Source organism: Clupea harengus, chromosome 4 (genome assembly GCF_900700415.2).
Source record: "Clupea harengus chromosome 4, Ch_v2.0.2, whole genome shotgun sequence".
NCBI classification, from domain to species: Eukaryota; Metazoa; Chordata; class Actinopteri; order Clupeiformes; family Clupeidae; genus Clupea; species Clupea harengus.
This window is the reverse complement of record NC_045155.1, coordinates 2,110,893-2,135,937: the sequence shown is the minus strand read 5'-3', so window position 1 is coordinate 2,135,937 and position 25,045 is coordinate 2,110,893. Positions and strand designations below refer to the sequence as shown.

General features: G+C 46.7%; 2 protein-coding genes across 2 annotated transcripts; one reads left to right on the top strand and one right to left on the bottom strand.

The window, feature by feature from the left end:
- Positions 1 to 10,464: 10,464 nt before the first annotated feature.
- On the bottom strand, positions 10,465 to 16,780 carry wnt1 (wingless-type MMTV integration site family, member 1). The gene is made up of 4 exons (XM_012824257.3): positions 14,747 to 16,780; positions 12,570 to 12,823; positions 12,030 to 12,295; positions 10,465 to 11,761 (listed from the first exon to the last, which is right to left on the bottom strand). The coding sequence occupies exons 1-4, from the start codon at positions 14,845 to 14,847 to the stop codon at positions 11,270 to 11,272; spliced, it is 1,113 nt and encodes a 370-aa protein (XP_012679711.1). The 5' UTR covers positions 14,848 to 16,780; the 3' UTR covers positions 10,465 to 11,269.
- A 1,649-nt stretch (positions 16,781 to 18,429) lies between these two features.
- wnt10b (wingless-type MMTV integration site family, member 10b) lies at positions 18,430 to 22,964 on the top strand. The gene is made up of 4 exons (XM_012824256.2): positions 18,430 to 18,629; positions 20,019 to 20,281; positions 20,619 to 21,097; positions 21,421 to 22,964. The coding sequence occupies exons 1-4, from the start codon at positions 18,556 to 18,558 to the stop codon at positions 21,937 to 21,939; spliced, it is 1,335 nt and encodes a 444-aa protein (XP_012679710.2). The 5' UTR covers positions 18,430 to 18,555; the 3' UTR covers positions 21,940 to 22,964.
- Positions 22,965 to 25,045: the final 2,081 nt, after the last annotated feature.

Here is a 25,045-nt window from a genome sequence, read left to right as displayed (position 1 = left end):
TTACACTTAACTGTGTACAAACAATGCAGAGGAAAATAGAATACGAGCTATTGTAGTGATACAAAATATATACTTTAAGAGTAAAACATGTAAATGGCAAAACAAGCTTACTTACTTTTAGGGAACTACTTTCTGTGACGCAATATAAATCCCACAGTGCCTTTCACTCCGCTCTACAGCAATTCGAAATTAGTGGAAGTTTTATTTTATAATAGATCGGTGTTCGTGTAGTCTCTGGATTTGTATCAGGCTATGTTACACCAGCTATCAAGCACCTACTCATTGGGAGCAAATCCAAGACCGTGAAATCGACTAACTTCTTTAGGAATTACAATGGGCATTTGACCTGATCACGCCCTTCCAAATGTCATTTACCCGTATTTTCCACTAGATGTCAGCATATCCTTTCAGGGGAAAATATATCGTGAGTGTAACACGCCTTGTGATGCTAATGGTAGAGTGGTGACGAATGGCTGAATTGAGATCTATTGTAACTGTGGAGACAATTTTCTATATAATTACGTACTACAACAATCTTTTTTTTCACATAAAGTTGTATTTTCAGCTCATTATGAAAAACTTTAAACAAGCTCAGTATGTGACTGGCCGCAGAGGAGGGAAGGGAGGCCACTCTTGGCATGAGTCTTCAAACCTTAAACAACCACTGTAGGGCTCTAGTAGGCTAATTGTCATGACAAATAAACAAAATTAGTTTCCTCAGTTTGCAGTGTTGGTGGTAAGGAAGAGTATAATGAAGAAAGAGGATGATATATGGATGATATATGGCTGATGACACATCTTTGAAATTGGGACAGTTGAACCTCTGGAAGCGATTAGGGTTGGGTGTGCTAAGTGGGGAGTGGAGAGGAGGGGAGGGGAGGGGATGGGGGGCAGTTGCGTTGGGTTCGGGGGGATCATTCCGGACATTTGGGAAAGTTTGGGTGGGTGGGTAGGTGGTGGTGGTGGTGGTCCTGTTATGAAAGCAAACTCCCCGCAGGTCTGCCAACTGGAAGAGGGACTGTGCGGTTCCTTCACATCATAACAGCTAAGAAGTTGCCCAATGAAATGTCCTCCTTACAGGGCCATTGAGGTGGACATGCACATATGATGGATGGAACAGGAGAAGGACCACACGGCTGACAATGTGTCTGGAATCAAATAAAACATTGACCCCTATACACTCACATGTGCAGAGTTGTGATTTAGATTCAAACCCTCACCAAACAAGGCACCTGCTGTATAATGTGTTGGGGTTTGCCTCTGTGTACACAATGATTCACTTGGCATTTTTTATTGAGTCACCACATTGCTTTCCTTCAGGCAGGGTTCTTCAGGCAGCACGATCGTCTATCCTGAAGCATGATATTACACATCCCTCTGGGATCATCCTCAGGTGAGGCCAGATGCAGCAGAGCAAGTGAAAGTTGTGTGGAGGATTTTGGAGGACACAAGTGCATTGTGACAAAACAAAAAGTGGAGTATATGCATGCTTAGGAATGTTTGAGGATAGAGGGCAAGTGAGAGAGAAGGAAAGCAAAGGAGCGAGAGAGAGAGAGAGAGAGAGAGAGAGAGAGAGAGAGAGAGAGAGGGAACCCGAGTGACAGAGGAATGTGTCAGTGTTCCTGCAAGCCACCATGCTCCTAAACTGCAGCAAATAAACATTCCTCCACCCGTATGTCAGAGTTGAGCACTCGCCCACTGTTGCTGTAAAAACACAGGCAGTAATTAAAACCAAAAAACCCGGCACTTTTTTCCCCCTTTGTCTTCGGCAGCCTTTTTCAGTGGATTGCATTCAAACAATGTCCCATTGATTGGTGTTCCCCCCCCCCAGTTTGGGGTTGGAGGGAGGTGCCCCTTGAATAACGGATGAAGTCAAAAAACAAAAAATGTGATTGGCACATGGGCGCCGACAGATAGAGTGCAACCAGCACACGCGCGGAGAGAGAGAGAGAGAGATACATGTATGCACACACGCACACCGTTCTCGGGAACCACAGTGTTCAGCAAATATGACGAGCATCCATTTATAAGACTGCGTTAAGCGGACTGCGCAAGCGGCGCTTCTAAGTCAGCCAGCCGATAACGAAAGCGTCAGGAAGAGGGGAAAAGGGGGCTTAGAGGTAACTCATCCAACGCCGGAGAGGAACTCTTTTCAAGGCGTGAACCATTCTCCTTCACCAGCTCTACTTGAGTGTCATGGACTGCGCCTGCCTGCAAATACTGGGACAAGAGGGTCCATACTGTAGCCAGAGATGGGCAAAAATACATCAAAATGTATTTTGATACCAAATACAAAATACCCCTCAAATAAATGTATTAAAATAAAATACAAAATACTGGTGCCAGAAAATGGAACAAAATACAATACATGTATTTTGTATTTAAAATATAGGAAATACTTTTTCTGGATTTTTTTCCGTTTTCTCACAGTTTGGTATAGCAGAGCATTCAGGTTTGGGCTATATAATGTACACAAAGCTCTGGGGAACCCCACAAAAAGGAAAAAAAAAGTCACAGAATATCAGTGTAAGTAAGCAAAGCTATTAAAAGTAGTTGAAATATGTATTTCAAATACAAGTCATTGAAATACTGCCCATCTCTGACTGTAGCCATGTGCGTTTTGGGACGAGTGAGGAGAGCCCACATTCTTCCATCGTTATGTTCTGAAAAGGACTTTCAGATGTTGTCGCAGGCTGCACACTTAGTGATGTTCGACAGACTCAGACACGACCCTGGCGCGGAGCTCACCTGTCACTTGAGCGCTGAGCTCATGGCTCCAGAGGACGCCGCGAAGGTTCACAGCGCAGTGGCGCGCCGGGGCGTGCTGTCATTGAGAACTTTATCTCCGCAGTCGAGTGGTTCCAGAAGATGATTTAGTTTGACTGAGCAATGGGCCAACTGGGAGCCGCCTGTCACGTCAAAAGAAAGAATCAAGAGGTCACGGTCTGTTTGTGTGTGGGAATAATGGTGCGATCATGGTAAGTGTAAATTATAACCCTCTCGGCCCCATGCTGTACCCATCCCACCCACGTACATACACATACGTTTTATACAAGCACTTATAGACACACATACGTATAAACACACAACCACATACATACACACTCAGACAGAGACACGGAATAAGCAAGCACACAGACACAGATAGAACTTCAGACAGACACAGACACACACACACACACACACACACACACATGCACACACACATACACAGCCACTTACACACACACACACACACACACACACACATGCACACAGCCACACACACACACATGCACACACACATACACAGCCACTTACACACACACACACACACACACACACACACGCAGACACTCATAACCCTCCCACCTACAGCCTGCTCCAAACTCAACATATCCCTCTTCAGGGGCGCAGAGCCGAAGCCACAGCCATCATCCTGATTGCTCACAGTGGTCCCGTGGTCTGTCCGCATTCCCAGCCCTTATTCACACTGTGCTGTGCTGCTGCTCATGCTTCCCCAGGAAAGCAGTGGCTTCTCTCTCTCTATGTCTGGACTCGGCCTGTGTCTCACTGGGCCCAATGTCTTTGCTCCAGACCTCCCCCCCCCCCCCCCCCCCCCCCCCCCCCTCCGCCTCGGTCCTTTCGCCATGGCCGTATTTCCCCCCCCCCCCCCCCCCCTCAACAAGCACCTCACTGAGTTACACATCATGACGTATGAGCGGTGCTATGATGCAGACCAGTCGGAGACAAATCTTTTTGCCACATGTATTTTCAATAAGAGGGAAAACGGCCTGATGCTGTTTATCAACCACTCTGCAAATGGTATTGATTTGAGCGGCCGATGATTCATCAGGATTCCAGTTCTGGCTGCCTTTTTCGCGGGTTCCATTCCGTCTGCCGTGGCTGTCACCCCCTGTGCTGTGTGGGGGCAGTCGTGGAGCCGGGGAGCCGGGGGCTGAGCGAGTGATGGAGATGTTACAGGAGTGGGGCCATTGTGATTCACCATGGCAGCTTCTCTGGAGCTACCATCTGCTGAGAGGGTCAGTGTGCAGGGACTCAATTCTTCTGGACACGGCCTGCCTCCCAGCTGTTCTCCTTCCCCGGACACTCCGAGAGCGCTTGCTCCCATTCACGCTTGCACTTACACACTCGCTAATTACCTATCTCACACACACACACACACATGCACTCAAAAAAAGCAAACATACATAGATACACACACACACACACACACACACACACACACACACACACATAGACACATGAACAAACTCCCTCTGCATAAACCTTTTTTTATTATTTGTATTCATTTCTTTTTATATTTATTTCCTGGCATCTCTCTTTCTCTCTCATCCATGTAGCATCCTCTGCTACTTTTGTAACCCAAGTGCTCCTCTTTCCCGGTTCACTCTCTATGGCTACTTCATGGAGCGTGTTATTCATTGTGGTCACTAAAACTACGTCCACATTCCACACACCCGCCGTTGCCTGCTTCAGCCCCTAGCATCAGCACCCCTGTCCCCCAGGCCCCTGCTTCGGGCCCCAAGGTCTGCGCAGAGAAAACAATCTTCCGACAATTTTGCCTGGAATTTTAATAAGAAGCTCTGACCCTTGCTGTTGTGCGTATTTTTATTTATTTTTTTGTCTTTCTGTACAGTATATCATCTTCTCGGTGCAAAAAAAAGTCCAGCCGTAATTGACCTGTTTACTGTACGGCTCTCTCGGGCTCAATCTTCAGGAGTCGAGAACGAGTCTCTCTCCGTTTCCTGCGCCGAGCTGCGGTAGCCATGGGAGCACTCTGGGGCCTGAGAGAGAGAGAGTGCGTTCACTTCTCACTTCGTGTTTCGTCTGAGGGAGCCACGCTCAGCCAGGCCACTGTGGTTTTGTTCTGGCCAATTATCAAGTGACTTAATCTGCACAATTATTCAATTAGCTTCTAAACTGCTCCTGGCCTCTCATTTTGTTGCTCCGGTTCTTTCTCAAGTTAAAGGCTCTTAAAGGCATTTTTTTGGTGGACGGTAAATTAAATTAAATAAAAGAAAGCATTTAAAGAACAAATGGGCTAAATTAAGAGTGTCCAGAATAAGTCTTGTACATAGTGCATCCTTCTTCTAAAGTATGCAGGATTGCATCCTGCTTCTGAAGAACGCAGGACTGTATCGGTTGATAACTGATTGGAGGGATACATATCTAAATTTTGCTATGAATTTTAATAAGCCTCATTAATTTCTGGTCTGTTTCTTTATTGCTTCTTCTAACTTCCATCATCTCTCTCTCTCTCTCTCTCTCTCTCTCTCTCTTTCTTTCTCTCTCTCTCTCTCTCTGTATTAGTGTCTTGGAGCGAAAGAGAGAGATGATGAATTTATACTTTCTGAGGTCTTGTTTTTGTTTTCCCTCAAACCGCATCCCCCCTTTCCCACCCTCTCTCCTCGCACGCCGCCTGGCAGACCTGTGTGTCAAAGGTGGCTGCAGAGGAACAGACTGTGGGAACAGCCGGTTGGCCTCTCTCGCTCCCTGGCTCCCTAGCTCCCTAACCAGAGGGGCAGCCATCAATCCCAGGCAGGGTGAACCCCCACCCCCCACCCCCAATACCCCACTCCCCCCTCCTGCCACTACACCCCCCCCCCCCCCCCAACCATATCCATCCCCACACAGGCACACACAGGCCCCACAACCCATGCACACACACACACACACACACACACACACACACACCCACACCCGCACCACCAATAATCCGCGGAAGCAATTTCATCTCGACTCGGGTGGCAGCCCATTGTCGCCAAACCCCTTCAATCTTTCCTAATTAACTCTCGCTTTGTCCTGCATCCGAGCTTCTGGACTCATCTCTCCCTTGCATTCCGATCGAGGCCGGTCCCAGCACTCCCAGGCAACCCCCACGATCCCTAATCCCACAGCCCCTCCCTCGCCCGCCACCCCCCCCCCACCCCCACCCCTTTACCCCTCATGAAACTCTTACCATTTTTTTTCCAACCTGCCGATCACCTTCTTACAGAGTTAGGTAGGGGCATTATCTCCCCTCTCCCTCTCTCCCTCCCTCTCTCCCTCTCTCCCTCTCTCTCTCTCTCTCTTTTTTTTGAAAGGCGAGGGATGAGGGCGGGGAAGGTTGGCGAGCTGAGGAGGGAGAGCCAGTGAGTGACTCCAGCCCAGACAATTAGAACAATGGCCCGGGCCAGTAGGGGGCTAACTCGCAGCGTCACGCCTGGGCGGTGGGGTATTTTGTCGGTTTAATGAATTGTCCGTCAGTCCTGGACCGCATCACAGGCCGCGCGGGGAGAGACCAGCGGGGACCCAGACACTAAGTCGGTATTTATTACACTGCCTTTGTCACTAATTGAGCTAATTATCACTGACTCCTCAGCACTCCCACAATGACAGACCCCCTCCACCTCCTTCAGTCCTCCAGCGCCTGGGAATTGAACCCTGCTTTGCCTCTCTCTCGAACCCTGTCTATCATCTTCTCCTTCTCTCACTTTGTCCTCTTGTCTTTTCCTTTACCCCTCTCTCTCCCTCTCTCTCTCTCTCTCTCTCTCTCTCTCTCATCCTCTCTTTCTCTTCATAACCCTCTTACATACTCTCTATGCCTCTGTCCTCTATCCCTCTCTCTCTCTCTCTCTCTCCCTCTCTCTCTCTCTCTCTCTCTCTCTCTCTCTCATCCTCTCTTTCTCTTCATAACCCTCTTACATACTCTCTCTTTCTCATGTTATTCCCTTTTTTCCTCCAATCGTAATCTCAAAAATCAACCAGTACTTGTTTTCGATCTCCATTTTCCAACTGACCTTTTTCCTTTTCCTTTTGACCTAGACAATTAAGGGACTTAATAATACAGTATATCTTGAAATAAATGTTCGCTGTTTGCTGTTCTGGCAGTGGTGCAGAGGCTTTAATGTAATTGCAGAGGGCAGTGGATGTCTATTATTAGTCTGATGTCTCCCGCTCTTCATCTCTCTTGGCCCGGGCCTCTTCACCACTCCATCAGTTTGATGGTTTGCTCGGAGCATGTGTCCCCCATGTTCTCCGTGGCCCTGGTGCTGCCCTTGTTACTCAACATTATTATGACCCCGTTCTCTTGTCCTCACCTTCTTCATGTCTGACGATCCGTTCTCTTGTCCTCTCCTTCTTCATGTTTGCCGTTATCAATCATTCCCTTAAACAAACCGACGATCCGTCTCGTTTCTCTGACAAACCTGCAGTTTGATGCAGTTTGCTTTTATCACATTCGTGGTTAGGGAAGATAAATGGGTCTTCCGCTTGTCAGTCCTTAGCTGCCATCATTGTTTCTCTAGGTCTCTCACCCATCTCTCTTTTCCATTTTCCTTTCCTCCTTACGAATCTTCTGGCACCTTTCCTGCTCTCCACTGTCCTCTCTACCTATCTTCTCATTTTCTCGCTCATTTCTTCTTTTCCAGGATTCCCCTGCAGTCTTTCCATCCCTCTTGCTCTCCTGTACTGTCCTCTCCTCTCCCCTCCTCTCCTCTCCTCTCCTGTCCTGTCCTGTCCTGTCCTGTCCTCTCCTCTCCTCTCCTCTCCTCTCCCCTCCTCTCCTCTCCTCTCCTGTCCTGTCCTCTCCTCTCCTCTCCCCTCCTCTCCTCTCCTCTCCTCTCCTCTCCTCTCCTGTCCTCCTCTCCTCTCCTCTCCTCTCCTCCTCTCCTCCTCTCCTCCTCTCCTCTCCTCTCCTCTCCTCTCCTCTCCCCTCCTCTCCTCTCCTCTCCTCTCCTCTCCTGTCCTCTCCTCTCCTCTCCTCTCCTCTCCTCTCCTGTCCTGTCCTGTCCTCTCCTCTCCTCTCCCCTCCTCTCCTCTCCTCTCCTCTCCTCTCCTCTCCTCTCCTCTCCTGTCCTGTCCTCTCCTCTCCTCTCCTCTCCTCTCCTGTCCTGTCCTCTCCTCTCCTCTCCTCTCCTCTCCTCTCCTGTCCTCTCCTGCTGTGTGTTCTTGCTGGGGAGTGGGGTGTTCTGGCTGGCTCGGTGCGGCCGCGCGGCGCTCCGTCTGGCTGACCCTCGCTGGCCCTGCGTTGGGCTGCGGCTGGCTGGGGAGAGTTGCCTCAGCACTTCCAAACTTCTGTGGTCGCGCTCGCCTGCCAGGGGCGGAGGGGTGCGAGTCGGGAGAGGCAGGGGGAGGCAGGGGGGAGTAGGGGTGGGGTGGGGGTGGAACTGCAGGCTTTCATTACTCCTTTTACTATTTCTTTATTTCTTTCCGACATTAACTAAATGAAGCAAAACATTTGGTGTTGTAAAAATATATATAATAGGGGCTATGCAGCCGAGTACCCAGAGATTCCTCTGTGGTTCTTATGGAGCTGGGGGCTGTAGGGTGAAGAGTTGGAGGCGTGGGGGCTGCTTTTGTGCTTTTGCTGGTGTGATTGATTCTGCATATATTAGTTATTACGCTTTTCACTTTATTGATTCTGGAGCACCCAGTTAAAGACGTCTGCGTTTGCGTTGTTGTGCAAATTCATCAAGAGGGGTCCGAGTGTAATGTAAAAAGAATTTTTGCGACCAGCAGAAGAAAGACAAAGTAGTCAGGGTGTATGAGAAAATAATAATACCGATGGGGTGATACATGTTTCCAAGGATAAGATTTGTATTCATTTTCAAATCCCCTGTGGACAGAAGGGTTATGAATGATAGCAATTTCAAATATTTCCACTAAACTGGAACTTAAAATGAGACTCACACTACATAAACAAGAATATCACTCTACTTGGTGATAAAAAGTGATGGAGATAATTTGCAAACACTGTTAATTACTTAAGAATGTATGAATCATGTGCTTATGAAATGGCTTTTCTGTGTGTGTAACTTAGAATATTAGGTGCCACTTAGTCTGCATATGTACAAGAGCATGTTTAGACCAGAGGTGATAAGAAGGTTCGAACTGTGCTTCTTTCGACCTTGCAAAACTTCCATCCTTGCCTCGGACGTAAAAAATCCACCACGTGGTTATCTCTGCTGAACGCTAAACTTCTGTCTATATAAACCTTGTGCGATGTGTTTATCATTGCTTTACTTTCAGCCTTGTGCTGGGAGTGAGCCCGATTGCAATTGTTGTTTGTCTAATAAATATACTTATATGCAGCTCCGGAGTCCTGAGGTAACTAGGGTGAATTTTCACCTATCAAAAGAATTCAACAACCAGAAGTAATTGAAAATAGAAATTTTATTGTTCTATTAAACTATAAGAAAACAACCATAGCCTTTGTCTAATGAATCAACAGGTTCAACTTAAAGCTCTAAAATACTTTGTATTTAACGCTGTCCTCTCTAACAGTATAAAATCCATCATACAGTAATAAATATTTCTTATTTACAAAAAGAAAAAAGATAATATTCAGTGCATGTAAAACACAGGTGTTACAAAGCAAACAGGGCAGGTAGCGGGACAGCCATGTTGCTTAGATGTATTTGGTCCCAACATCTCAACAATCTGATTCACCTTTGATAAGTTAGCGTGAACTTGATCAAGAACACCTTCCTTCACTGGCAAAAACAAAACAGACATGTATCATTTATTGCCTTCATTTTAACATCTCCCCCATATCGCATGTCACATCAGCATAAATATATATTTTTATACATGGTTTAACATTTTGGTTCTGTCAGCTGATATGACAATATGGTTGATGTCTGACCACCTGCTTCTGATGTGCAAAAGCTACACACATTGTCTGTTCCCCTGTAAACAGAACTGAGGAGATAAGGGAACCATCTTACTCCTGACTGGAATTCGATGTCGTTTCTTGCCACCACATTTCCCCGTGTTCTAATCCATTTGGGTGGTGGTGATATCACTTCACTGGATTCCAGTCCTCGTCACATTTGTTCTTTCTTGGCTTTTTTTCTGCTTCCTTGCCAGTTCCTGTGTATAACTTTCTGCTCAGCTGGTTATGTTGTGACTCAGACATACTCACTTCCCATTACCTCTGCATAGATGTATCCCAACCATACCACCAATCTAAACTCTAAATGAATTTGTCACCATATTCAGTGTATTTAAACTACATTCAAATGATTTCATGATTTCTAAAATCCAAGTTGGTATACTGATTTTTCTTTTGTTTCTTTCCTTAAAGCGTGTTCTCACCCCCCCCCCCTTCTCTGTGTCCCTGGTGCCACAGTATGTTAAATAATGACAGAGATGGATAAGACACATAAAAAATGGATCACAAAACACAAAACCCTTCACAGAGATGGTGAACACGGCCTGCTAGAATGACAAATCAGAAGAGGCTTGACGAGCTCCACGGCTTCCCTCCATATTAGCTCGGCAGATGCAGATGACAGCACATCCCTGGAGATGCACTTCACACAGTTTTATGTGAGAAAAGTAGAACTGCAGCAAAAGAAAACAAATCACAGATATCTTAAATAACTGCCGTCTTGCACCAGTTTTTCACGGCTTTACAAGAGAACATGCTTGTGGTTCCGTGGCCACAGAAACATCTGTCAGACATTGTGTCCAGTTTTTCCCCTTCGGTTTTTTTTTTTTTTTGGTCTGTCCAAACTATCAGACACTTGGGAGAGGGGGTGTAAAAAAGACTGCTGGTATGAAGGCAAACAAGACGAGGAGAAAGTTTCCCCTCAGACTGGTCTTAGTGTAGACCAACTCTGCCCTACCCATCATAATACCCTGTTTCTCCCTACCCTCGTCTAGGAGCACCTTTATACATAGTGGTTCTCACCCCTTTTTTTGGCTTGATAAGAGCTGTTGGGAACTTGAAGTAAGGATCTTCTAGATATAATCATTTCCAGTGGACGGAGAAAGCAACACAGTACTCTAGGAAATGTTCATATCAATCAGCCTCTCTTGGAAATGCATTTTTGACTTAATGACATGAATATGTTCAAAACTGTAAGGAGAGTTTGTTGTCAGAGACAATTTTGTACATCTCTTCTTGATTATAACCGCATACAATTCCCTGGCGATAATGGCTATGTAAACTGAGAATAACCCAACAAGATGGGGGTAAACACAACAGCTCTGCTCCACACAAAAAAAAAAATATGTGTAAATTCCAAACCTCTTCCTGTTTTTCTGTAAGCAAACACTTTTGCGAATGCTTTCACGTCTGATTACCCACAACCCCGCTGAATAGTTGTTGTTTCTTTGCTCTACCTTGACAGTCGTCCCATTTCCACCTCCAAACCACTGACTTCACCTCAACATAACCTTTCAAATATACACCCGAAGGCCTGTTCCAGGTTGTTGGACACATCACAGCACAACCGCTATTGTTCTTCTCCTCTCAGCTCCAGCAGCCCCTCTGCCCCGATCAGAGACACTGGTGCAGTGTTTGGGTGCTCGTGCAGTTGAGACAGCTGACGTGGCAGCACCAGTGGAAGGTGCAGTGACACCTCTCCGTCACCTTCTCTGTCAGGGTCTTGTAGCCGCGGCCGCAGCAGAGCAGCTCGCAGCCGTCCAGCCCCGGGGACGAGCTGTTGCACGTGCGCCCCGCGGTGCCGTGCGTGCCCGTCTTGCCGTTGTGCGAGCAGAAATTGGGCGACTTCTCGAAGTAGACCAGGTCCCGGGCCGAGGGCGGCTTGTGCGCCGGGTTCTCCGGCTCCAGGTGGCGCGGCTCGGCCCGGTGTGAGGCCCGGTTGCTGCCCTTGTTGGCGTAGACCACGCGGGAGGCGCCGTCGAAGCGGTCCTTCAGGAAGTCGCCGACCGTCCGGAAGCTGGGCAGCCGCATCCAGCAAGTGCGGATGGTGCAGGACCCAGACATCCCGTGGCACTTGCACTCCTGCCCCATCTCTAACGACACCGTCTGCAGTGGAGGGGGGGGCAAAGAGGATTAGCTCACATGTCTCCCGGGTGAGGGGGCTACAACCGATGGAGAACTTGCAAATAAATGAGATTAAGAGAGAAGTGTTTCAGGCAAACAAAAGAACTGGAGGGATAGGGATTGTCAGTTGAAAGACTTGTGAGGGAAACAAAAAGAGAGAGAGAGAGAGAGAGGGAGAGGGGGGGGGGGGGGGGGGGAGGGAGAGAGATCTGCGGTGGTGTGTGTGTTGCTGTGCATTTGTTTCTCTCACCAGTCTCCCGGCCTCGTTGTTGTGCAGATTAGTGAGGTACCGCAGGTCCCGGCCCCTCTCGCTGGAGTCCACGAACTCCCGGCCAAACACCCTGCCAAAGTCCACGTTGTCGCTGCAGCCGCCCCAGTGCCAGTCGGGGCCTCCGGGGCCACGGCGCCGGTAGTCGCAGGTGCAGGACTCGATGGCTCCCTCGGAGCAGGAGCGAGCCACCGCATGAGTGACGCCCGCGCTCGTGATGGCAAACACAAACGCCGTCTCTCGGCAACCTGCCACAACAACAGCAGAAATGTTTCCTCCATGTGCCCCAGCTGAGAGCGTTTTAAATGGATATAAAGCCAGGCGAAAATAGCCCTGCACACAATTACCCTCGTATTTATTGGGGGGAAAAATGAAATCAATGCTTTGCTCTATTCTCTCTCCCCCCCCACCCACCCCCCACCCTCCTTAAATCACACAACAGATCCAAAACAGCTCAGCATGCAGCTCAGGCAAAGCCTCATGATGTCATCAGAAGCACTGTGAGGGAGGAGATAGGCTCACCTCGATTGACTATTTTGCCGAAGACGGTGGGACTGTGGGTGGTGGGGCAGTTCCAGCGGCGGTTGCGAAACTGCCACTTGCATTCCTTTATGGCCGTGTGCAGGCCAGCTACGATGGCATGGAGGATGCCAGGGTTCTGCCGAATCAGCCTGCGCTGGCGACGGCTGAGCAGGGCCAGGCTGGGGTCCAGGACCAACTGCACATTCTTGGAATTGGTGAGGACGTTGGCTGAGGAGGCAACATTCACAATACCCCTGCCAGAGAGAAGAAAAAAGGGGGAGAGAGATGAAGGATGTTGGCGATAAGCTGCGTGTGCCTCACACCTTGTATGGAGCTGACCTTTACCATCGCCCTAAGCTGCTGGAACAGCCGTGTGCCAATAGCCATTAAGTTTGAGTCATTTGGTAATGAATTCATATATAGCATCAATTCCACTCATTAAAATATTCATAGTTGATTTCCCTGAATAAAAACAACATTACGAAATGTGGCACATATCTCCATGCAGACACTGAAAATGTGCTGTAAACAAAGTCATTGCCCGGTGGGAATTTGCTTATTAGCAGAGGACAAAAACAATCAGCATGGCAAAATCATGAATCATGACTGCCCACAAAAATCATAAAATGAAGGAAACTGCTTGTTAACCTTGACCTCAGGGCTGTTACTGTGTTGTAATAGCATAATTATACGTCATATAGGCTTATAGTACGTACGTGCTAGACCTATTGCAATCATCCAAGAACCGTCTAACAAAATGTATAATTCGTTGGTGCCTGTTTATTCTGTTTAACACAGACGAATTGACAGTCATTCAGATGAATTAATGCAACTTCGCTTGATGTCTTTACATTCAACTCATACACATGTTTGCTTTGAAATCGTTTAACAGGTTCAAAGTATGTTGCTCTTCGTCTACCAACATTACCGAGTGCATCAGAAGGTCGGTGCATGTCAAGCTGCCTCTGTGGTACAGCGGTGGCGTTAACTGAGCAATAATGGGCCTGCAGGTCATAATTATCGCATTTTTGAATACTTTTTGCGACCAAACTTCCCCTTGCTTTCTGTGTAAGTTATTTATTTCCCCCTTTAGCAAGATCAGCTAAGTTTAAGAGACTGGAGCAAACGCAAGGTCTATTTATCCTTATGAAAGACAACAACTGTCACAGGACCTAGGGCCACTCGACTCGATGACTATCGCACTGGCGTTCGACAAGGCAACGAGGTTGAGCGGGTGTCATGATACATCTGGGTTCCCGGACAGTTTGTGGCCCCTCTGTTTATTTTCTATCCAAGTCTGCATTTCGAAAATCATAAACGCATTATTCCACACATTCTGGTTTATTAGATTATCATTAATATAGGCTATAGACATTGGCAAGTGCATGCATACTTAGACTATAGTTCAACACTGGAGTGTTCAGCACATTACGAGAATATGACCCTCAATACGACCTGGAATGGAAATGCTTTGCGCCATGAAATAAATCCACATTTAATTTATCCCACATTGGACTGAACATTTTTGTCTCGTGTTCAAGCCACATTGTCAAAATGACAGGGCGAGGGAGACAGAGAGTGGGGAGAGAGCGCAGTTGCTGTAAATAAACATGTTCTTAACCTCTTTCTAAAACGGGACTAAATAATAGGTTAAATATTAAACATATTCACATATGATTTGAATAACACTTCCTCATGATTCATTAAGACATTAATCTGGGTCATGGGGCGCTTTCGATCAAGTTGCTGTTTGAGTGTTTTGCTGTTGAATTTCTGATCACCTGTTAAAATTATGCCGATATAGTCTAAACTATGACAGACACGTGCTATTTAAATTACAGATTAAGTGAGATTGAAATGTCTTCGAATACGCAACCTTTAGGTAGATCTGTTTTCGACAGTTACGCACAAAGTTCTGAGCGGTAGTCCTGAAAATGCAGAAAACAAACTTAAAATGGAACTATCTCGTTCCATCCCTTTATTGTGCTATAACCTAAACATCTGGGAAACGGTAGAATTAGCTTCACAGTCGCTTATGGATTAACTAAGTTATCTCTCAGTACACTAAATACCGAAAGCCAACCACGCACACACCAACAGCCTATGGCATAGACGAGAGTAGAACATAGGCAATATGAATGGGCCGTATGGAATGAATACATCACACATTAACTCACCACCATCGGCCACTATTGTTAACCGCTCCCGTGCCAGAGAGCGAGGAGACCAGCAGGATGCAGGCGGCTTTCACCCCGAGGAGCAGTGCGAGTGTCCGCATGATATCTCAAAGAAGAGAGCAAAATACAAAACATAAATTATCTTCATCAAGACAAGTTCTGAAAAAAAAAAAAAACCAAAACATGTAAACTGTCGTGGTGAATTGATGAGCTAATTATGTGGCGGCCTATATGCAAAACAACGTTTATAGCTTTAATTACCATAAACACGTAAAATGTAAGTAGGCTAAATGTGTTCCTGTTGACTGTCACACGTATCAGAAACATATTGGAATAGACTATTAGGCCTGCGTTAATTATTGTTTTCAATTCACCGATTGACGGAATTTATGTTCTGAGCAGCCACTGGCCTCTTAAAACGGAAATGTGTTATAATATTCTCCAACAGCCGCTTGTCACTTTATATCAGGTAATGGTTAAGGTAACAACTTACCACTCCACATTCCAACTAAATTGATCAAACGAAGGAATTTGACCGCATATGCAGAAAAAGTGGTTCAAATGGTTCAAAGCGTGTCAGTCAGAGAATCTTCGGCTGTAACCAAAGGGTCCCAGGAGGGATGGGATGCTGCTGCTGTTGCTGCTGCTGCTGCCGCTCCTCCTGTCTGCCTCACTCTCTCTATCTCACTGATGCTCTGCACAAGGCATTGATCGCGTGGGATCGTCCTGTAGACTTGATCCCCTCGGTGACTGATAGGCGACACATTCTTCACTTATTGAGCGCAACAAGTGGAATAAAAAAGGGATTTGCTGCTCTCATCTCCCTCTGTTTTTTCCCTGCCGCGTTTGAATAGGATTGAAAGGAGGGATAGGTTAATTCTCCTCACAGGGCACAATGAATAAAGAAAACAAAAAATGGACAGAGGGATAGAGAAGAGAGAGGAGGGAAAGAACAGGATCCACCATGCAAGTTAAACATATTACTCAGGAAGTCGGTCGTCAATCAGTTGTACAAAAAAACAATCCACTGCTCTTCTGTGGATAAATGAATTTGCTCTTTTGAGAAACCGTGATTCCGTCTTAGCTCTTCCACATTGGCTACAATGTATCAAGTGAATTTATCCCTCCAGGAAAAAATGTGTGCATGGTTGTGGGTGTGCACACAGGATATCGTTCCAATGCCTTGCGCGCAGTTGGTGTCTCGGCACAGTACAGTAACAGCGGAATATGAAACATCTAATCTGCCCTTTTTACCCGGAGTGGTTGCATTACTCCCTTAACCGCGTCTCCTCCCTCTTTCTCTAGCTAAAACCAATGTCTTTACGGATGCAAACGAATGACCAAATGTCTCTCCTGTCTTGTCCCAGTTTACACTGCGAAAACTAGATTTTTTTCATAATTTTGTTTTTGACAAACATGTCAGTTCACATGTACATTGTACTCATGACTTTTTTTCTGTAACATCAATACTCAGACAACCCCACAAAAAACTACCACGAGGTTGAATTTGTCCTGTGTTTAGGACGTGCAAGAGCAAAACAAATCAAGCCCCCAAAGTTACTTTAGGTTTGATTTAATTTAACTTTATTTAGCATTTAGAGTTGGGATAAAACTTGCACCTAAAAAGGGGATATCATGAATTGACGGCTGTTAAAATTGCCATTTTCTCAGTGACTAAGAAGTCTGAGGAATGACACTGAGGAGAAAAGAGAGCATAAAGATAAAAAAAAAAAAACATTCCAACATCTGGACAGCAGACCTCCCTCGAACGTACGCTGTGGCCGGCGGAGCTATGGCACGAGCCAGATGACGAATCTGAAATCTTTATCAAAAGTCATCACGATCAGGATCAATATATTACAGTCTACTTGCAGACCAGTGAGAGGCTGACAAATAGTTTGGTGTTTGCATTGTGTAGGCTAGTTTTCCACGTCGGCACCAGCGTATACATCTAGGCTACCCAATGTCAGTGTGTTCCCTATAGCAGGCTCATATGAAGCATATGCCATCCAAAGAATTGGGGTATTGCTTTTTCTCTCCCTCTCTCTCTCGATCGTTCTTTCAAACACACACGCACACGCACGCACGCAGGCACACACACACACACACACACACACACACACAAACACACGCACACACAGACTCACAAGCGGGTTTACGCGTTTTCAGGTTTTTGGGAGGTTTAAGGCAAATGGCTAAGGAAGTGTTCCTTTGTTAAGGGCCTTTAATGACTGCTATCCTACGCTTACTCCCAGCTCTTGAGGGTGCTTAAACTGGTTTCCTGAAGCAGTCAAGCGACGCGGAGCAGATTAGAGAGGCAATCCGGTTAAAGAGATGCCTTTTATATACAAATCAACTTCAAATCACTTTTTAAGCCACTTAGATATACACGCCAAGGCAAAATGCTAATGCACTTTTCATTGCCAGATCTAAGAGAAAGGAATAGCGGAGATTAAATGAAGAATTACTGAATGACTTGTCAGTAAGCTATCTCACGCAAGCAGTTATACGAGGTTTTAACTTAATTTTTGACACGCTGGCCAAATGCTATACCATAAAACAACATTGAAACATTAGGCTAAATGTAAATATAGAATTGAATTATTTCAAGCTGCTTTGATATTTAAAGCGTATTAATGCAAATTTCTTTTAAAAAGGTCAAAATGCCAACCTTGCCTGAGTCGCACCTGTCACGATAGTTAATTCACCTGTGCCGAGAGATATCACCTCCAAATCTGTCCACATTGCTGGGTTTGTCGTAGGCGACACAGATTACACCTCTACCATATTAAATAACGAATTCAACAATAACAAACACGTAAATTGAAATTTTAAGAAAAGTACCCGTTTGTTTTTATTTAACCTTCAAACAATAAAGAAACAGTTTTTGAGTGAATTAGGGCAAGACGTCACTCAAATACTTAATGAGGTCAGAAACCTGCTCAGTGGACACTCGTTTCATTAATAAGGAATCAGCCACATATTAGATTCATAGAAAATAGATTTTCCATTTCGTCATGATAGAAAAAACTGGCTGTCATAAAAGTATGGCGTAAAACAGCCTACAGCCTATCCTACCCGCTACGCTTAGACCAAGTCTGTATATAGACTATAGCTATATACATTTATATAAATCGAGGTAAGGGGATTATTCACAATAGATGGAAATCTGTGTATTTTCAACGTAACACTGTCCTGCAAACCCAACAGCCTACCTGTAGCATTTAGATAAAGTGAGGCACAGTCATTGTAGTGAGTGGGTGGGAGAACACAAACACACATATTGTTCTTGCGCCGCAAGAGGAGCCGCGCGCCTGCCTCCTGCCGGCTCCCTGTTGTTTCAGGGAGAAAAAATGCTTATAATCTAACATGGGGGTTTTAACGTCAATCAGATAAAAAATACAACTATTAGGCTAAGGCTAGCAACTCGTTTTTGTGAGTAACAACTATCAGGCTGACTTTTATGATTGGTTTATATGTCTCTAACGGGAAGAATATTCGTCGTAACTAAAGCGTTGACAAGTGTGATATTGAGAGGTTTATCTGTTAATTGGACAAAGCATCGTGTAATTGATGGCTGCTCTCTATCATTAGTTTGAAAACAACCGCTCGAGGCGGTATTTCCCCTCCCTCGTTTTATCCCCCTCCTCTTCACTGTCATGCGCTCGTCCCAGCCTACACAGCCCGCTCGAACTTCACTCTCTGCGCTCTCTACAAACGACCATAGATGTTTTGCCTCCCTGATTCATCGTAAATATCGATTACCACACCGGTGTTTTAATGTCACGCCCAGATAAGTGCTTATCGCCATGGATTTGCCACACAAACGCCGTTTGGAACGCATCTTGATTTTTGCTGCTGCAGTTCTGTCACCTGCTTTCACGTAAGTAGACTTATCAATGTGGATCACTGTTTCCCCCGTTCATTAATAATCAAGTACGTTGTATAGGGGATGAGGTAATATTCATTGCATTAATAATTAACAATAAATCATGTTGACTGATGGGGCGATTTTTACTCTGCGTTTCATGGATCTCCATCTCCAGGTAACGCTTAATACAACTGGACCAGGGCACTGCTACAGCTAACCATTTATAACCACAATAGGTTTACTTCTATCACTTTTTGTCTCATTGGTCTGTCTGTTGTACACTGATGTTTATTTCCAGCCATAATGATGTGAATTGTCATTAGTATGATCATGATGAGCAAACTAACAGTTTGGCTCTGTAACCAATGTGCACATGCTAGGCTTTCTCTCTTCTCAGTCACACACACACACACACACACACACACACACACAAACACACACTACTTAATGAAAACCATCAGCCCTGAATATATCGGGAAACAGAATGATTAAGGACATGCAGGCCTTTTTCCTCACCCCCAGAAGTACTGGTGGACACGAAGTTAATAAAGTTATCAATGTGTTGGGCTTCTTTTGATATCACACTTTATCTAGAGGGCCTCTTCTCCAATTTTTAGATTATTGTATTGCAAATTCCGTTGCCAGGGAAGTGATGAGAAACAGAGATTTGGAATGCCCAAGAGCTTTGTTTTCACGGTGTCTCTTAGGGTCATGTCCCCTATTTTGGTATCCAAGGGATGGTGATAAAAGCACACTCAAATTAGTGTTAGTTATTGTGATGCTGGCGATCACTTCGCTCACGTAATCTCCCATAACAACTGAAGGCACATGCATAAAAATCCTCCAGGGGATTTGTTTTCCAAGTTTTTTTTATACTGTGCTGTGAGAACACATCATTCACTGTTCTTCACAAGCGTAAAATGAAGAAAGCATTGGCAATGAATTTTGAGTTTTTGACATGACTGTCATATTGCACATTTTCAGTGTCATTTATTGAAGTGCATAAAATAGCAATGTTATACATAATATCAGTGTTTCTTTTGTTCTATTCTATTTTTTTTTATCATTTAGATCTAAATGTTTACTATGTAATTTATTTGGGTGGTATCAGTAATTGCAATAATGACACAACAAAAGATGCAACTTAAGTGAAAACATATCTCGCCATTTCTTGTAATGTCAGCAAGCAATTTGTCACCCCTCTCTGGGTCGTGATCGGCCATTGCACATTGTTGCCCTGGCATGTTTAATTATAAAAAAACATTTCAGTACACCATTGTAAACAATAAAAGAACAAACAAACAAACGTTCTATGTGTTGACAAACCACCAGACAGCTTGTCCCCCTTCCCAACTATTGGCCTGTGATAACACTGCAGCTGCCCCTCTGGTTCCCCTTTAGGGTCCTGTGCAATGACATCCTCGGCCTGAAGATGGCAGGAGAGCCGGTGCTCACCCCCAACGCTGTGTGCCTGCGCTTGGCTGGCCTGAGCAAGCGGCAGACGCGCCTGTGCATGCGCAGTCCTGACGTCACCGCCTCGGCCCTGCAGGGCATCCAGGTGGCCATCCACGAGTGCCAGCACCAGCTCCGCGACCAGCGCTGGAACTGCTCATCCCTGGAGAGCCACGGCAAGCTCCCCCTCCACAGTGCCATCCTCAATCGGGGTGAGTCACGCAGGGCACCAGGGAGTAACTGGAACCATTGTCGCTGCCATGTAATGGGAAGCATGCATGGATGGTTTTTTGCGCAACAGCTAAATGGATGCAAGGTGGTGTTTTTTTTATGACTGTGAGGCTCTCCTCAACACGGGAGAGAATGGAAGGATGAGACAGACTGATGGTGTGTGAGAAAGAGAGTGCACAGGGATCACTACATATGCCAAGATTCACTGCAGTGCTGTCATGCCTGTGGTGTCATGAGCTACTATTCATGTGTGTGTGTGTGTGTGTGTGTGTGTGTGTGTGTGTGTGCTGATTAAAATGAGAATGTTCTCCCGCGTAGGTTTCCGTGAGAGTGCCTTCACCCTGTCCCTGCTGGCGGCTGGTGTGGCTCATTCGGTGGCGTCTGCCTGCAGCATGGGCAAGCTCCGGGGCTGCGGCTGCGAGGCCAAACGCCGCCTGGACGACGACAAGATCCGCCTGAAACTCACCCAGCTCCAGCTGCAGACGCTGCAGCGGGGGGCAGGCTTGGGCATGGGGGCGGCAGGGGGAGGCACAGGGCACCCGCCCGGGTACAGCCCTCAGCACCACCAGGGGGCTGCTGCATCGGTGTCAGCTGCCCTGCACTCAGCGCACCCCTCCACCCTGCTGAAACCTCTGCCCGAGGAGGTGACCTCGCTGCAGGACACTTGGGAGTGGGGTGGCTGCAGTCACGATGCCCGATTTGGGGTGCGCTTCTCCCGAGACTGGCTGGACTCACGGGGCTCCCCAAGGGACATCCACGCCCGCATGAGGATACACAACAGCCGAGTCGGCCGACAGGTGTGGTGAAAGAGCATGGCGGCCTTAGTGGGATCAGATGTGTGTCTCTGTCAGACGCTTAAATAAACATTTTCCCTAACAGTTTAAATAACATTCCAAGTATTTGTATTTAAAATAATCGCGGGCCTATAAAATCAGACAAGTGATACATCTGTTGGATAATTGATGTTGAGTGTTTTGGTTGCACTAATGGTTGGTTCTTTTGATTGTTGTTGTTATGTCTCCGGTGCTTGTCATGCAAAATGATTAGTCTCCATTGAGCTGTTTTGCTGATCTGCCAGCTGGGACATTTAAAGCACAAACTGCCATTTCTCTCTGCACAGATAGTCACCGACAACATGAAGAGGAAGTGCAAATGCCATGGCACGTCAGGCAGCTGCCAGTTCAAGACTTGCTGGTACGTCTCACCAGAGTTTCGGCTCGTGGGTTCCCTACTGCGGGACAAGTTCCTGTCAGCAGTCTTCATCAACTCCCAGAACAAGAACAGCGGAGTGTTCAACCCCCGCGCGGGTGCTGCCGGGTCCAACAGCGCCGCCGCCGCCGCCGCCGGGTCGAACCAGAGCAGTGGCCGGAGGCGCACCCTCTCGCGGGAGCTGGTCTACTTCGAGAAGTCGCCGGACTTCTGCGAGGCGGACGCGAGGGTGGACTCGCCGGGCACGCACGGCCGCACCTGCAACAAGAGCAGCCCCGGCATGGACGGCTGCGACTCCCTCTGCTGCGGCCGCGGCCACAACATCCTCAAGCAGACGCGCAGCGAGCGCTGCCACTGCCGCTTCCACTGGTGCTGCTACGTGCTGTGCGAGGAGTGCCGCGTCACCGACTGGGTTAACGTCTGCAAGTGAGGTGGCAGGAGTTCTCTCAGAAATCAGTAGCACTGACTGGGAGAAGGGTGCGACATGCCCGTGTGCCCTCCTGGCTCTGGATGCACTGACCCACCTAGACATCCCTCATCCCGGACTTATGAGTTTGTTTGAGACGGAGAGAGCATGTATTATCCCTCCCGTGTTACTCTCCCACAGTATCTGTTTATTCCCCTCTTCGCTTATTTTATCCCATCATCTGGGATCCATTTTCTTTGTGTTGCTCTTGTTATTCTTGAAATGCCAAGTTAGAGATTGAGGAGGGGGTGACTCATGTCATTTGTCTTTCTCTCTGCCTGTTTGGACTTGAGCTTTTCAGCCATGAAAATGCCCCAAAAGCCATCTGCATTCTTCTCCGAAACAAGGAACAACAGCAGGAACAGATTATTACTTTAACAGAGTGGCCACCGCCACGGTTTGCAGTCCTGTGTACATATGTGAAAACGTATACTCATAACATTTTTTTTTTTGGGCTTGGCCATTTCTGCAACCATTTATGAGAGAGGATAATTATGCCCAAGCATGTCTTTTTGGATGGTGAACTGGTGCCTTCTCTGCATCTGCTGATAGCCAACAGTGTGGCAGTGGACAATGGATATACTTTGCCAAATGGCTTAAATGGACCAATTTAACCTTTCAGGACTATTATGAAGTGGATATGCCACCCCAGTTTGAACTCTTAACAGTGAGAGCTGAAACTGTGGACTTGCCTGCAAAGCAAGACGGAACGAGTAGGAAGCACTTGTGCTTCGTCTTAGGGATTTCTTTCCCCACATCAGATTAAAAACAGATACATATCGTTTCATGGGTGGATGGGGGTGGGGGGGGGGGGTGCAACTGTTGGATCTTAGTGGATGCCAGAAGTTAATGCAATGATGGAAGACTTTTAATCTCCCTAATGCTCTGTCAGACTGCATTTAGGGAACGGCAAGAGTGGTCACAATCATATTCCAGCTATGTCAGAGTTTTTTTTAGTGAATTTACATAATTATATTGTCTATACAACCTTTCTGTTTCAGCTGTTGCTACTTTGTACGCAAGATGACTGTGTGTGTGTGTGTGTGTGTGTGTGTGTGTGTGTGTGTGTATGTGTGTTTGTGTGTTAGTGTCTGTGTGTGTGGTTGACATCCTTTCGTTAACCAAAACGTCCAAAAAAAAGCTTTTTAGATACAATTTCACAATCACTTACATTTGAGTTTGATACAAACACATGCACCGCAGAGAAAGAAATAAACGGAGAGGCTCTGGAGCAGAGGGGATTGGGGATTATGGCTTCGACAGATGTGAGCTAAAGATGGGTGCTTTTCTGGGAGGGATAGCAAGGCGAAGGGCTACTGTTTCCGGGAGGCCTTTGGGGTTTCTATGTGGAGATGTTGGGTGATTATGCCCGTCTTTGTGGTGTGCTGCTGTGAAGGGATCAGCTGCACACCGCTCACAGCCAGTGCAGACTGCGCCATGTGTTGGCTAGAACGCCTTGTCCTTTGCCTTGTGCAGCTGCTAGTGATACAGACTGGAGCCAGTGTGTTTTTATACAGAGTCCGTGTTCGGTGGCTCGCCTCATTAGCACAATGCTAACATCTATGCAGTGGTGGAGTGCGCCAGCGTGTCCATTCAGATGCACACAGCCCTGACTATCTCACAGACACCCAGACTGCAATAGACCACAGTTGCCAGTTAATGTCCTCTGTGGCTGCGTGTGCTAAGGGAAGTGCCCCTTATAGGAATGTAAAAGGGCGACTGTCCCAGTGGATGTGCTGAGTTTTTCCCTCATAGTATTTAGGCAGACAATAAAGGAGAAGGAGGGGAGAGGGAGAGATTGAGAGAGAGAGAGAGAGAGAGATTGAGAGAGAGAGAGAGACAGAGAGTGGTGTGGAATGATAAAGTGCTGGATCTCTGGTTTGCATTTCTTCATTCCTTTATCATTTCACCCTGGAGCTGCTGCAAAAGGGAATTTCCTGTCGCTGTTTCTCCCATGTGTGAGACAGAGAGATTGGATAGCCTCTCTCTCTCTCTCTCTCTCTCTCGCTCTCTCTTTCTCTCTCTCTGTCTCTCAACCCCCCCCCACAATCCCTACCCCACCCCACCCCCCCGTCAATGCTATGCCACTGACACATACAAAGCAACACACACAGACTGCCTCTGGAGTAATGACATCCAGACATCGCAAAATTAAAGGGAGTGGATGGGGATGGTGGAGATCGGAATTCTGGTGGTGTATAGATGTGGTTATTTGTTTAGATATCACACTTTAAATTATGGAAGGATAAAATTATAGAGATTGACAGGCAGACACAGACCGACAGACATTCCAAACACTCAACAGATAGATAGATAGATAGATAGATACAAAGAGAGATAGATAGATAGATAGATAGATAGATAGATAGATAGATAGGCTGTATTCGGGTATGCACATATTCATACTGTATATGCTTACATCAAAACAAAGGCGAAAAAAGTAAAACCGTTTGGAAACATCTGCTTCTGGTCTCCTCCTTCAGCCTTCCCTCCATTTTTGATGTGGGACAGGGAGAAACAGAGAAAGGGAGAGAAAACACAAGGAGCCAGCTACCCAGAACATCAAAGACCTTCCCGCAATGTGCAAGCCCTCATTAGTTCTGCAAGCATAACCAACCCGACTTGTGATTGTGTTTGCTGGGGTTCAGTTTGGCATGCACTTCAGAGGAAGGGCTCCTTTAAATTATAACTCCCACTCCCACCCCCCTTCAAGTCCTCCTACCACCACCCCTACCCACTGTAACCCCCCTGTAACCCCCACGAGGTCCCAACACACACAAACACGGCACGCTCCCTCCCCACCCCCCCGTCCGCCACTCCACCCCGTAGTCTGGTGTGCAGCTGCAAACATCTGCTCTGTTCCTTCTCTCCCGGGCCTCAACCACCGAATTGATAAACACATCTATCACAAAGCCACTGACAGCCGGTGGGGCATGTGAGGCGACACAGGGAGAGCCACTTCTGAGGCGTCACGACAATGTTTCAGCAAGCGGCAGTGACACTGAATGAAGACTCTGAAAATAGTTAAACAAACCGTGGATATTCATGAGCTTATGACAAAGTCAGGAAA